The 13,404-nt window shown below is 41.0% G+C and overlaps 1 protein-coding gene across 6 annotated transcripts in view; it reads right to left on the bottom strand.

The window, feature by feature from the left end:
- Positions 1–13,404, bottom strand: part of LOC129771658 (trichohyalin) — a 75,301-nt gene that overhangs the window by 34,480 nt on the left and 27,417 nt on the right. For all 6 annotated transcript variants that reach the window (XM_055775537.1, XM_055775538.1, XM_055775539.1 and 3 more), the window contains one exon: positions 8,548–10,124. In XM_055775537.1, the coding sequence (XP_055631512.1) occupies positions 8,548–10,124 (1,577 nt within the window). The remainder of the gene's footprint in view (positions 1–8,547; positions 10,125–13,404) is intronic.

Raw genomic sequence — 13,404 nt, 5'->3', positions numbered from 1 at the left:
TCTGAAGCAAGCTTTACCCAGGGCTCACACCGTTCACTATTGGGCCAACTGTTCACAAGCAACAGGCGGTGGGAATTTATGGCGATTTTTATTAAAACGTCTGCGTTATGTTGGAATATATTTGTTGTTTGGGTAGAGTCCAAATTAATGCTTGGAACCAACGGTTACAAGTGCCAATATTGAATGCTCACGAGATCCGCAATCGATTGTCGATTCGAAACAGTATAATTTGCGCTGAGCGGAAAGCGGACTTCAACATGTGGGACACGATGCTGTAGTGGACATATATATCCGACTGAAACATGAAACAGAACTAACACAGGACTGAATACATGCTAGGAGAAAGGACTGATCGTAACAGAATCAAAATCCACCATTCTGAAAGTCGCCACTAAAAAAAGTTTGGTTAAAAAGGTTTTTTTTTAAATTTCAATTCTTAGGCATTTCCACTAGTCCACACAATGTACTGTTGGGGTGTGAAACAATTAGACACTACACTAGTAGGGTTCAATCTTCCTCAAGATTCCCGGAACCTGGAGCACCTTGAGGTCCACTTTTTGACACATCTGATGATACGGGATTTGAGTTGTTGAGCTGTGTTGACTTCCTAACTGTGCTCCCTTGGCCGAGTGGTTAGCGTCATAACTAACATGCCGGGTGTTCGGGTTCGATTCCCGTTCTGGTTGGGGGAATTTTTCGTCAAAGAAATTTCCTCCGACTTGCACTGTGATCACGCGTATTCTAGAGCTTGCCACTCAGAATGCATTCAAGGCGTGTTATTTGGCATAGAAATCTCAACTAAGTACTAATAAAAATGACGCAAGTAATACTACGTTGAGACGGCGAAGTTCCTCTAGGAACGTTAGTGCCATTGAAGAAGAAGAAGAAGAAGACTTCCTAACTATTTTCGTACACCGACTGGGACAGTATGTCCCAATACGACTCGTTTGGCCACGCCTGGGTACATATGGAGGATTTTCTTCTTAACGTACAAACGGTGAATTATGGGTGGTCAACCAGTTAGGTTCGGCCAGAACACAATATCTTCACCCTTACGGTGCTGCTTTACAAAAGCAATCATTTTTGACACACAATTCTTTGAATGCTATTGAAGCATTCGAAAGACGCGCTCTCGGAGAAAACACTGTTCCGTGATCTTCATTGTAAACGAACGAAAACACACTTAGTATGAACAACGCCCACGAAGAGGAGAACAAAATCACACAGCCGTTTGTCTCTCTCTCTAGCGTGAGTGGCGGAACATGTGATATGAATTTAGCCCTTGCTACTTATGACTTGCCCGTTAGTCTCCAATTCATATGTCAGCCCTACCTATGCTGCTGGTCACACGAATCGCTGGCTCGCAATGCAGAGAAATTATGTGTAATTTGCCGTTATATGCAACTTTCAATTTTTTTCTAATCATCATGAATCATTTTGGTATCAAAGCATACAGTATTATTGTAACAAATGTAGTTTTATGCTGGTTCCGTTGGCCGGACAGGAAAGCCGAATGAATTATTTGTGTATTTGATTTTTCTTAAATTCGAAATATATGGACGGATAATGTTTACCGGAACGATTTTAATAGATGTTACATTTGTAGAAAATGTATAAAACAAATTATTGTGCAAACTAAAAACTCCAACTCTTGACGAGTAAAGTTCAGTGTCGTTATTGTGCGTTGCCACTTTTACTATTGTGCGATTGGTATAGTGTACGAGTGAAGGTCATTGCTGTCCGCTTTCGAATTGACCTTTTGTGAAGTGGAACAAAGGAAGCAGCGCTCTTGCAGCTTGCAGCCCTTGGCGGCTGTTGAACATCGGCATAACGGGATCGCCATCGTGTGGCTGTCGTTAACGGGAATTAACATCACGTGACCGTGTGAGCTATTCTTGCGCTATTGTGTTGATCCATAGCGCGTAGCCTCTGTCTCTCCCTGGTTAGGGCAGTAGAGCGCAGTATCGGAACAACTTTTATTTTAAGGTACACATATTTAATATTAATATTATTATTCAACTCATTTGTTCATTGTTTAATATTATTATCATAATTTATTTTTGTTTTGTTATTTTTTTTTTCGAGATTATTGTTAAAATCAATAATATATTAGAAATAAGATAGAATTTTTTGTAAAATGGAGGATAGTGGAGGATCTCCAGAGATGGAGATCTCCGATAATGAATCCCATTTAAGATCTGGGAAAAAACATAAACGAGTCCCTCAAAAAGAAGATAATTCTTCTGGGGACGAATCTGCTCATCCTTCCAAGCCCCCCTCTAAGAAAATAGCAAGCCTCCCTTCTGAACCGACTGTTACTTCCACTCCCCCTCTCCCATCATCGATTTCGCTTCCCCCTTCTGATGTTTCCGATCCAACCCAATCCTCGTCCTCGTCTTCTCCCTCTGTTGTTTCCGCTCCACGTGTCAGAGTTTATCCAGAAGATGCACCTGGAACTGGCCCGTGGGTTGTTTTCCTCCGGCCAAAACCAAAAGGAAAAAGCCTTAACGTGATTCAGATCATGAAAGATCTGGCCAGATACACTTCTGTATCTGAAATTCGCAGGGTTAGACCGAACAAATTGCGAGTTGTCGTGAATGAACGGAAACACGCAAACGAGATTGTTGCTGACCAACACTTCACTCTCGAATATAGAACATTTATACCCTCCCATAACGTAGAAATTGAGGGGGTGATAACTGAAACGGGTCTGACGAGCGAACAAATAAAAAAAGAAGGAAAAGGCAAGTTCAAGAAGCTTCCCTCAATGGAAGTAAAGATCTTGGACTGTCGCCAACTCGGGAAACTCTCCCATGATAGGGACCAAACGAAATTTACGCCGTCCGACTCGTTTCGAGTCACCTTTGCTGGTGCCGCCCTCCCTGACTACGTTATGGTGGACAAATTGAGACTACCTGTGCGACTCTTCGTGCCAAAGCCCATGACTTGCAACAAATGCAAGTCAGTTAGCTTCAGATTATTGTGCCAACAAGGAGCGCTGTGCCACTTGCGGAGAGCAACATGAGGGGAAATCCTGCAGTGCGACTGAGCATAAGTGTCCATATTGCGGAGGATCCCCACACGCGCTCTCAGCTTGTGAAACTTACAAGAGTCGCTGGGAGAAACAGAAGCGCTCTTTAAAGGAACGCTCGAAGCGCACTTTTGCGGAAATTTTAAAGGGCGCTTCTCCACTGGCCCAACAACAACAACAACCAATCTCAACACACAATAGCTTTTCCACGTTGCCAGTTGATGAAATGGAAGCGGACACAGCTAGCGGGGGCACACCGTTTATTTTCAAAGGGAATCCCCGGCGCAAAAATGTGACTCCCAAAGTTCAAGAACAAGTCCCCCCGGTGATACCCCCAGTTAGCTTGCCTAAAAAATCGAGTGCAGCGGACAAGCAAAATCAGGTTCCTCCTGGCTTCCGTGGGAATAGTTCACCTTCGAACGACCCAGCACTCGAGGGGACATCAAAAACCCCAACTGTCCCTGTTTTTCCGTCCAGCTCAACTTCCCAATCGGGATTTATAAAGTTGTCTGACCTTTTGGATCAAATCTTCAAGTGTTTTAATGTTTCCGACTCCATCAGAACCCTTGTCATCTCAATGCTTCCAGTATTAAAGACAATTTTACACCAATTGATGCAAACATGGCCCCTCCTTGCAATGATTATCTCTCTTGATGTCTAATTTAGATAGAGAGGTCGGAGATATCACTGTTTTACAGTGGAATTGTCGTAGTCTTATCCCTAAATTGGATACATTCAAATTTTTAATTCATAACTTCAATTGTGATGTTTTTGCTCTGTCCGAAACTTGGCTTTCTTCGCGAGATGATATCTCTTTCCACGATTTTAATATTATACGCTTGGACCGTGATGACAGATACGGAGGGGTACTATTGGGGATCAATAAGTGCCACTCATTTTTTCGAATTGACCTTCCACCTATTGGAGGGATCGAAGCTGTTGCTTGTCATGCAAACATCAGAGGCAAAGACCTCTGTATTGTCAGCTTGTATTGGCCTCCGAGAGCTGCGGTTAGCCGCAAACAACTTGATGACATGTGCTCACTCCTTCCTGAGCCACGATTGATCTTGGGAGACTTCAACTCTCACGGAACTGCCTGGGGGGAACAGTACGACGACAATCGTTCATTGTTGATATATGACCTTTGTAACAGCTTCAATATGACCGTTTTGAATACTGGGGAAACAACACGTGTACCTAAACCTCCTGCTAACCCAAGTGCTCTTGACCTCTCGCTTTGCTCGAATTCACTATCGTTAGATTGCAAGTGGAATGTAATCCAGGACCCCAACGGTAGTGATCACTTGCCAATCAAAATTTCCATCACCATTGGGTCGAATTCTTCTGAATCTATAAACATGGCATATGACCTCACAAGACACATTGACTGGAAAAAATATTCGGACGCGATTGCTCTAGCCATCAATTCCAGAGATGGTTTACCTCCATTGGAGGAGTATAACTTCCTTTCTCGTTTGATCTATGACAGCGCGGGTCGCGCTCAAACGAAACCCATCCCAGGTTCCACTATTCGTCGAAGGCCTCCCAATCCATGGTGGGATAGCATATGTTCCAAGCTTTATGTAGAAAAATCGAATGCATTTAAAGCTTTTCGGAAACGTGGAACCCCTGAAAATTTTCGGACGTATTTGGACCTTGAAAATCAATTTAAAAACTTGATTAAAGGGAAAAAACGTGCTTATTGGCGAAATTTCGTGGGAGGTTTGTCACGAGAAACGTCAATGAAAAAATTATGGAAAGTGGCTCGAAACATGAGAAATCGCTCTTCAACGAATGAAAGCGAAGAATATTCACATCGATGGATTTTGAATTTTGCACGGAAGGTTTGTCCTGATTCCGCTCCTGTGCAAAAAATTGTTCGAGATATACCACAAGATAGGTGCGATCTTGATTCCGAGTTTTCGATGGTAGAATTCTCTCTTGCTCTCCTTTCTTGTAACAATTCTGCTCCGGGATCGGATAGAATTAAGTTCAACTTGCTGAAAAATCTCCCTGATGTGGCGAAACATCGCTTGTTGAACTTATTCAATCGGTTTCTGGAGCATAATATTGTTCCAGATGATTGGAGACAAGTACGAGTTATAGCTATTCAAAAACCCGGAAAACCCGCGTCCGACTTCAATTCGTACCGCCCAATAGCAATGCTGTCTTGTATACGGAAATTGTTGGAGAAAATGATCTTGTTTCGCCTTGATCGATGGGTTGAAACGAATGGCCTACTCTCAGATACACAATATGGGTTCCGCAGGGGCAAGGGGACGAATGATTGTCTTGCGTTGCTTTCTTCAGAAATTCAAATGGCTTACGCCGAAAAAAAACAAATGGCTTCAGTATTCTTGGACATAAAGGGGGCCTTTGATTCTGTTTCAATAGAGGTTTTGTCAGACAAATTACACTCTCGGGGTCTGCCGCCTCTATTGAATAATATGTTATATAACTTGCTTTGTGAGAAACATTTGAACTTTTCTCACGGAGATTCGGCAGTAAGTCGGGTCTCTTACATGGGCCTCCCCCAGGGCTCATGTTTAAGCCCCCTTTTGTACAACTTCTATGTAAGCGACATCGACAATTGCCTTACACAAAATTGCAGCCTAAGACAACTTGCAGATGATGGAGTGGTGTCTGTCGTAGGATCAAACGAATCCGACCTGCAAGGACCCTTACAAGATACTTTGAACAATTTTTCAACCTGGGCCATTGGGCTAGGGATCGAATTCTCCACGGAGAAAACAGAGATGGTGGTTTTTTCTAGGAAGCATAGACCAGCAAAACCAAAGCTTCAACTTTTGGGTAAACCGATCACTCATGCTATGTCATTCAAGTATCTTGGGGTCTGGTTCGACTCCAAATGTACTTGGGGGGCCCATATTAGGTATCTGAGTAAAAAATGTCAACAAAGAATAAACTTTCTCCGTACAATTACCGGCACCTGGTGGGGAGCCCATCCCGAAGATCTTATTATGTTGTATCGAACAACTATTCTCTCAGTGATGGAGTATGGCAGTTTCTGTTTTCAATCAGCTGCCAAAACACACCTCATTAAACTCGAGCGAATTCAGTATCTTTGTCTCCGTATTGCGTTGGGATGTATGCCCTCAACGCATACCATGAGTCTCGAGGTTTTGGCAGGCGTACTCCCACTAAAAGATCGCTTCAATTTATTATCTCTTCGGTTCTTCATCCGGTGTAAGGTTATGAATCCATTGGTGATCGGAAATTTTGAGCAATTGATCGAGCTAAATTTTCATTCTAGATTCATGAGTTCATATCATGAATTCACCTCTATGCAGGTTGTTCCTTCTTCGTATATTCCCAACCGTGTTTGTTTTCCTGACTACATCAATTCCTCTGTACATTTCGATCTGTTCATGAAGGAGAAAATCCATGAAAATCCAGATTATCTTAGATTGGGGTTCGTTCCTACAATCTTCAATGCAAAGTATGGGCGTATCAATTGTGATAATATATACTTTACTGATGGGTCCTCTATGAATGAGTCCACAGGATTTGGAGTGTTCAACGTATTTTTTAGCACCTCACACAGTCTTCAGAATCCTTGCTCGGTATATATTGCTGAATTGGCAGCGATATACTGGGCGCTGGACAGCGTCGCCTCACGACCTGTTGAACACTATTACATTGTAACGGATAGTCTTAGCTCTGTCGAAGCTATCCGTTCAGTGAGGCCGGAAAAGCACTCGCCGTACTTCCTTGAGAGAATACGAGAAATTTTGAGTGCTTTATCCAGACGCTGTTATGTCATTACCTTTGTCTGGGTCCCTTCACATTGCTCAATTCCGGGTAATGAGAGGGCTGACTCATTGGCAAAGGTAGGTGCAATTGAAGGCGATATTTATCAGCGTCAAATCGCCTTCAATGAATTTTATTCTTTAGTTCGCAAAAATACCATCGCTAACTGGCAACGCAAGTGGAATGAAGATGAATTGGGCCGGTGGTTTCACTCGATTATCCCAAAGGTTAGCCTCAAACCGTGGTTCAAAAGTCTGGATTTGAGTCGGGACTTTATTCGCACCTTCTCCCGACTCATGTCCAATCACTGTTCGTTAGATGCACTACTCTTCCGTTTCCATCTTGCCAGCAGCAATCTCTGCGTTTGTGGCCAAGGTTATCACGACATCGAGCACGTTGTTTGGTCATGCGAGGTGTATCTGGTCGCCAGATCGAATTTAGAAAACTCCCTTCGGGCCCGAGGAAGACAGCCCAATGTGCCGGTGAGAGATGTGTTGGCTCGGTTAGACCTTGATTACATGTCCCATATATATGTTTTCCTTAAAGCTACAGATCTTCGTGTGTGATTGTCCCTACATCCTTATACCCTCCTTTCCTTCCTTTGCGGGTAATTCGTCCCCTTGCTATAAATAGTAGAATAAGTTGAAATGTAAATAAACTATAGATATACGAATAGATTTAAGAATTGAGTGTTCATCAACATTGTTACAATTTCCTTATATCCCATCCTTCTCCTAAAAATATGTCACCCTTCTAAACTCGAGTACACCGCGAGTAATCGGTTTTCCACCTTACTAACCATAGATGTAAGAAAATTGTTTATATATATATATAGTTTTAAAAATATATTTAAGAATTCGGCTCCTTTAAACTTAAGTAACTGAGCCTGTAAAAATAAACGAATTAATAAAAAAAAAAAAAACTCAATTGTAAACATCTTGGATAGTACACAATTTTTAATAATTTTTCGCACGTTCAATATATGATGGTTCTAACTAATCTCATGAATGGTAGATTTGTTAAAGAGCTTAGACTTGTTTTCACCCACCATCGCTAACAGGCGGATTTGCCTGGACTCAAAACCAATAAAGTTCCATACCACATTTTTCATACCTGAAACTCATACTGGCGTCGTTTTGAGTTAAACGATCTTTAATGCTAACCACTTGGCCACAGACGGCCCCTTTGGCTCTCTTTTCTCTGAATGAAAATATATAATGCTCAATGGATACGTTTGGTAACAACTTTTCCGCGCAGATTATCATGTGTTGGTTAACTGCGTTGGGCTCAGTCGCAAAAATAGACTTCAATTTCCTATTATTAGAGCGTGTTTAAGTGAGCATTTTTTTCAGTGTGCGGTAAAATGACGAAACAAACGAACGGTTTACTTTTATTCACAAATGTGTTAGAACGCGATAGAGTAAAAACAAATAAAGACGAGAGAGGGATTCTGAGGGATAAGAAGTTTGAAATTTCCATTTATCATTGTGTACGATGAACATACGGACGTACGTTCGGTTAAACTGGTTAAACTGAATGATCATTTAAACTCTTGATGCACTTCAAGCTTTTTATATCACACGTGTATCTCATCTATTCTCATATCATGATTTGGTCGATAGGTGATAAAAAGAAATAATTCGTTTCAGTGTGACCTATTGGACCAAGTCAATAATGGACTAGGATGAACTTGGCGATATAGAAATGTTCAACTGACCTCAAAATTGTTCAAACATTTTACATACCTCATCTTAGACCAACGTTCATCAATGACCGGTTTGGTTTCCACAATCGGATTCACTTTTCCTTCCTTCGGTTGGCTTTTCTCTTCCGCTTCGGCAAGCATCCTTTCTTCGAATGGAGTCAGTTCCGACAGTTTCTCGGTGTGCTTGTCCTCAGTGACAATTTCGCCAGATAGCGGTTCATTCCCAGCTGTATCCTCAAGTTGTTGCTGTTCGGCGAGAGTTGTTTCAATTTTTTTGGATACTTCCTTAAGTGAATCATGTTTAGTGTTGCCAACACTACCTGTGTCGCTTTCTTCTGCCAGCGTAGATAAGTGGATTCGTCTAGCTTCTTCGTCAGAAGAGGTTGAATCTATGGACGAAATTGGCGCGAGTAGTCCAAGACAGGGAATCTTCTCTTTATCTCTTTCATCTTCCGAAGACTGTTGGAGAATTTCATCTAATCGACTCTTACGACTAAGCATATCGTTTGCAATTTGTTCATCTTGGGTCTGCAGTGAGATCATTATTTTTTCGTTACCCAACATTTCTTTTACTATTGGATCAAAATTGTCCACTTCTTCTTGTCGTTTCATTTTGGGACCAACTGTGGTTTCTTCTTGGGGTGGCTCATAGTCCTCGATATCCTCGTAATGATGCTCTTTCTTTTTACGGGGAGCCTTCGGAGGAGGTTGTGGTCTAGTAGCCTCCTGGGACGCAGCTAGAACAATTTGTTCTTGTACTTCTGTTTTAGGTGCTGTAGTATGTTCCTCAAGTGGCTCGATTATTTCATATCGCTCCTCTTCTACTTCCTGTTTTTCTACGCATTCCACCTTCTCTGAAACCAGCGCAGTCTCCACGAGTTCCGTTGAGGGTAATTCAATTATTTCGTCCGGTTTCACTGTTGTGCTCTCAATCGCCACTTCGTCAGCCAGTGTATGATTCTCTGTCACACCGGTAGTATCCATTGCTTCATCACTTGGTTGTCTCACCACGTAAGCAGGAATCTCACGATTTCCTAGTCTTGGTGATTCTTGTAACATCAAAATCGTATGTACTGGGAGATCTCTCGGTGGTTCGGATGCTGCTTTCCTTCTTCTAAGGGTGTTCATTTGAACTTTCGCTCGATCGATCTGTTTGTCCGCCACCGATTTCGCTCTTTCCAGTGATCTACTAACGAAAGCTCGCGTCTGTCTGCTCTTCCTGGTGAGACTGTTACTAAAACTTCGAATACTTGGATGCTTGTCGAGAAACTGTTTGGCGTGTTCTTTAAATTCGCCTCTAAGATCATGTTCGTGGGAGGCTGCACGAGTTTTCCTACGTCTAGGGGAGTCTGGCTGAGAACTGCTGGCGGGCGCAGTATCTGTAAAATCGGTACCAGGACTGTCCGTAATATCTGGGATTTGCGCTTCGTCCTCGAGTGACGAAGTGAACTCGTGTCCATTTTCGGTTCTTATTTTTTTCTCTGTACGATTATCGATAAGCTGCTCTTCGATTTTACGACGACGGTTCACCGGTGAATGGTTGTATCGTAAGATTATCTCTGGTTCGTCATCCGGACCAAGTGGTTCCTTGTATAAATGGGTCCATGGATAACCACCCTGGAAATAAATAATAGTGGTTTCATTGATATCGTTTTGTAATTCTTTTTATTTGTTTGAAGTTCGTACATTTTGCTCGCAGCAAGATTTTATTATTGCAAGCATCGGAAGCAATTAACTGTTTTATTTGCATGATATCTTTTGTTTACATTTTATGACATTTTGATTATTCACTATTTTTTAATTGTTCATCTCATTTTACTTTTATTTCAAATTTTTTAATAATAAAATAAACAATTTTACATTCATTTTTCAAAGTTTTTTTTGTATCAAATGATGACCATAACTGAGGTTTATATGGTTTATTCTGAGGTTCCGCTTTTGGATTACGTCTTCGAGTATTTTGAGTATTTTGAATTGGTGATGGGCAACGAACAACGTGGACAACGGAACGAAGAGATGAGTGTCGGGGAGTTCTGTGTGAGAAAGAGGCAGCATGCGCAGCCATGTTGCTAAGATCGTGCCGCGAGTTTCAAGTTCTTACGCACCATGTTTTTAACGACTTCAAAGACGCATATGAAACTATCAACAAATGGAAAATCAAGAATAAGCACGACATTTGAGCCTAGTTAGTTTATCTGCTTCATCGAAGGCGTAGACATTATTATAAGTAGGGGAAAAGGGGGGAATTTGGACCACCTAAGCAAATCGCCTAATATTTCCAAACCAATACGGTCTAAATAAAAATGTCGCATTGTATACTAAGCTACACTTGTTTTCTCTCAATCAATAATGTTTAATCATTATATCAAGCTTCAAACTACCAAATATTTCATAAAATAAAAGAGATGATTTTTGGACATTAAAATTTGATGCGGGGTGATTTGGACCATCTGTGGGGTGATTTGGTCCAGTGTGTGTTTCATCGAAAAAAACATACTTGTGTTTATATAAAGTATTTTGGAATAATGTTACAATCAGTAACAGTGTTCTGGGATCGATACCAGGTGTCTTGGTCAGATTCCAGACCAGAAAAATTGGATTGAAACCATCTCGAATTCTGCATGGATTTTTTTCACTGTTGCACTTTCGGCCTGCGTTGCTCTTTCAAGCTCCTCCTTCTTCCAACGTTGTCTGCCCATCCTCTTTTTGAAATTCAGCGGCATCTGGAATCAACTTGACCAAAGGAAAACCTCAAATCTGTAGGACCAATTCACCCCACAAAAACGTGTCCATGTCACCCCACACAATATGCAAAAAAAAATGCTATTAATTTCATTTATTGTTATCAAATTAACAGTTTCGCTACATCAAATTGTTCCTCTTCTGTAGGCGAACAGAACTTCACTGCACAATACACGAAAAGTTTGTTTAATCAGCGGGAAAAACCTTAAAACCACAATCGGAAAATTCACATTTTTTGACAATCAAAGTGCTTGCTGTGTTCATGCTACCATTTCCTTCCACCTGTCTAATTTTACCAAAGTATTTTTACGTTAGTTACATACAGTTCATTAATAGAAGAAGATGACATTATAAAAAATCCAAGTTGAGCCGTACTTTTTGAGATAATGGGGTGGTCCAAATCACCCCGTATGTCCAACTCACCCCGTGTTACCCTACGCATGGGCGGTGGCGATTTTGTGACTGAAGCACAAAACGGGTTTCATCGGGTTCAAGATCAATGCGTCTTAGACTAAAGTAATGCGTCAAAACCGCTTGGTTTTTAATCTGAAAGTCTGCTGTCTTTTATTTGTAAACAAAATGAATACGCTTATGCATGATTTGTGTTGTCTATTCAATACGACCCTTTGCGTAACAAACGTTTCATCCATCTTAAATCTTCGAATAAAATACTTATTAAAATTGAATCCCACTGAAATTGGTGAGAGAATGCCGAACCTTTAATTCCCTTCCTTTGTCTCCCATACTGGTTCACATAATGATACCCCCCAAATAGCTGTACCTCTTATCATGGACATGTTTTGACTAAACCCCCAGCAAACATTAAATCGTATAAAATGCCATAATTGGAGATGATATACGTGCATCCAAGCCACAATTGGGTGATATACGAGGCGTATAACTGGCATATACATGCAAAAGCGGAGGCGATATACGATTATGTCACATTATATTTGTTTGTTACGTCGTATATAACGATATACAATGCTTGTCAAAATGATATGCGATTTGACCTGACAATGTTACATAAGATAAATAAAATGTAATTATATAACAACGCACATCGCGATCTAAGGATGATTGTTATACCAATATATGACTTAATTCATCCACGATATTGAAAATCGTATTTTTGCATTTTATACGATTTCAGATTCACATGATGTATCATTTGATTGATATTTTATACGATATTTTATATTATAATATTTTTATTTTTTTCAAATTTATATGCAACCTAGCCTGTGTAAAAGATATACGATTCAATGTTTGCTGGGCCCTTTGATCCCTTTAACCCCTTCGACTTACTATTATATCTTGGAGACGCCATTCAAGTGTTAATGAAGGCTTTGGCGTGAACAGAACGGTAAGAACTTTCGTGCAGTATATTATCAGGTTCATTAACTGCACGAAACTTGAACTGCTGCTCGAGACATTCTCGACTCTGTTTTGGGATGATAACAACCCTTTCAACTGGTCTAAAAAAATTCTAGAGAGAGAAAGTATTCTTCGTTCAGATGAGTTAACTCTAACTAATATCTAATTTCTAATATCAGCATATCCAGGTCCCTTTCAGATCGCCATGTTCTAGATGCCATCTTCTCGAGCATCATACCAAAACGCGCTGGTTTGTTTATACAACATATCTAGATTCAACTACTGAATCAGGTATCAGTGGGGACTATGGCGATTCCATTCAACCTTACAGTAGAGGAGAATAGAGCGATTCGCTTCTTTTATGTGTATTTCCATTGATAAAACGATTATAATTCATTCAACTTAAATTTGATGATTTTTTTTGAGTGTCACTCAGTTATTGAATCTTAGTTGATATCGGCTTCTGGTGTCGAGCTCGACGTTCGACATTCAGTTGTGAGGCCACCGCAGGCATCGATTGACGAAGACCTGCCGCTTCTGGGTGTTCTTCGCTGATACACACCACGTCTCGCAGGCATTTTTTTCCCTGTTGGGTACATTTTCCACTACGACCAGTTATTTGATCTATTGTGGCGGGCCCCTATTTGTTGTAAGCCTTATCAGGGTGTCATATCGCTATTAGTTGGAGTGATTTCCACTTGCTGACTGTAGGCATGATCCCAATAAGGCATACAACAGCACGGATTTCACGTTCGAGTTGAAGAATCGGTTTTTTATG

This window comes from Toxorhynchites rutilus, chromosome 2 (genome assembly GCF_029784135.1).
Source record: "Toxorhynchites rutilus septentrionalis strain SRP chromosome 2, ASM2978413v1, whole genome shotgun sequence".
In the NCBI taxonomy this organism is placed as follows: domain Eukaryota; kingdom Metazoa; phylum Arthropoda; class Insecta; order Diptera; family Culicidae; genus Toxorhynchites; species Toxorhynchites rutilus.
The sequence above is the reverse complement of the archived record's forward strand: the minus strand, read 5'-3'. Positions and strand labels throughout refer to the sequence as shown.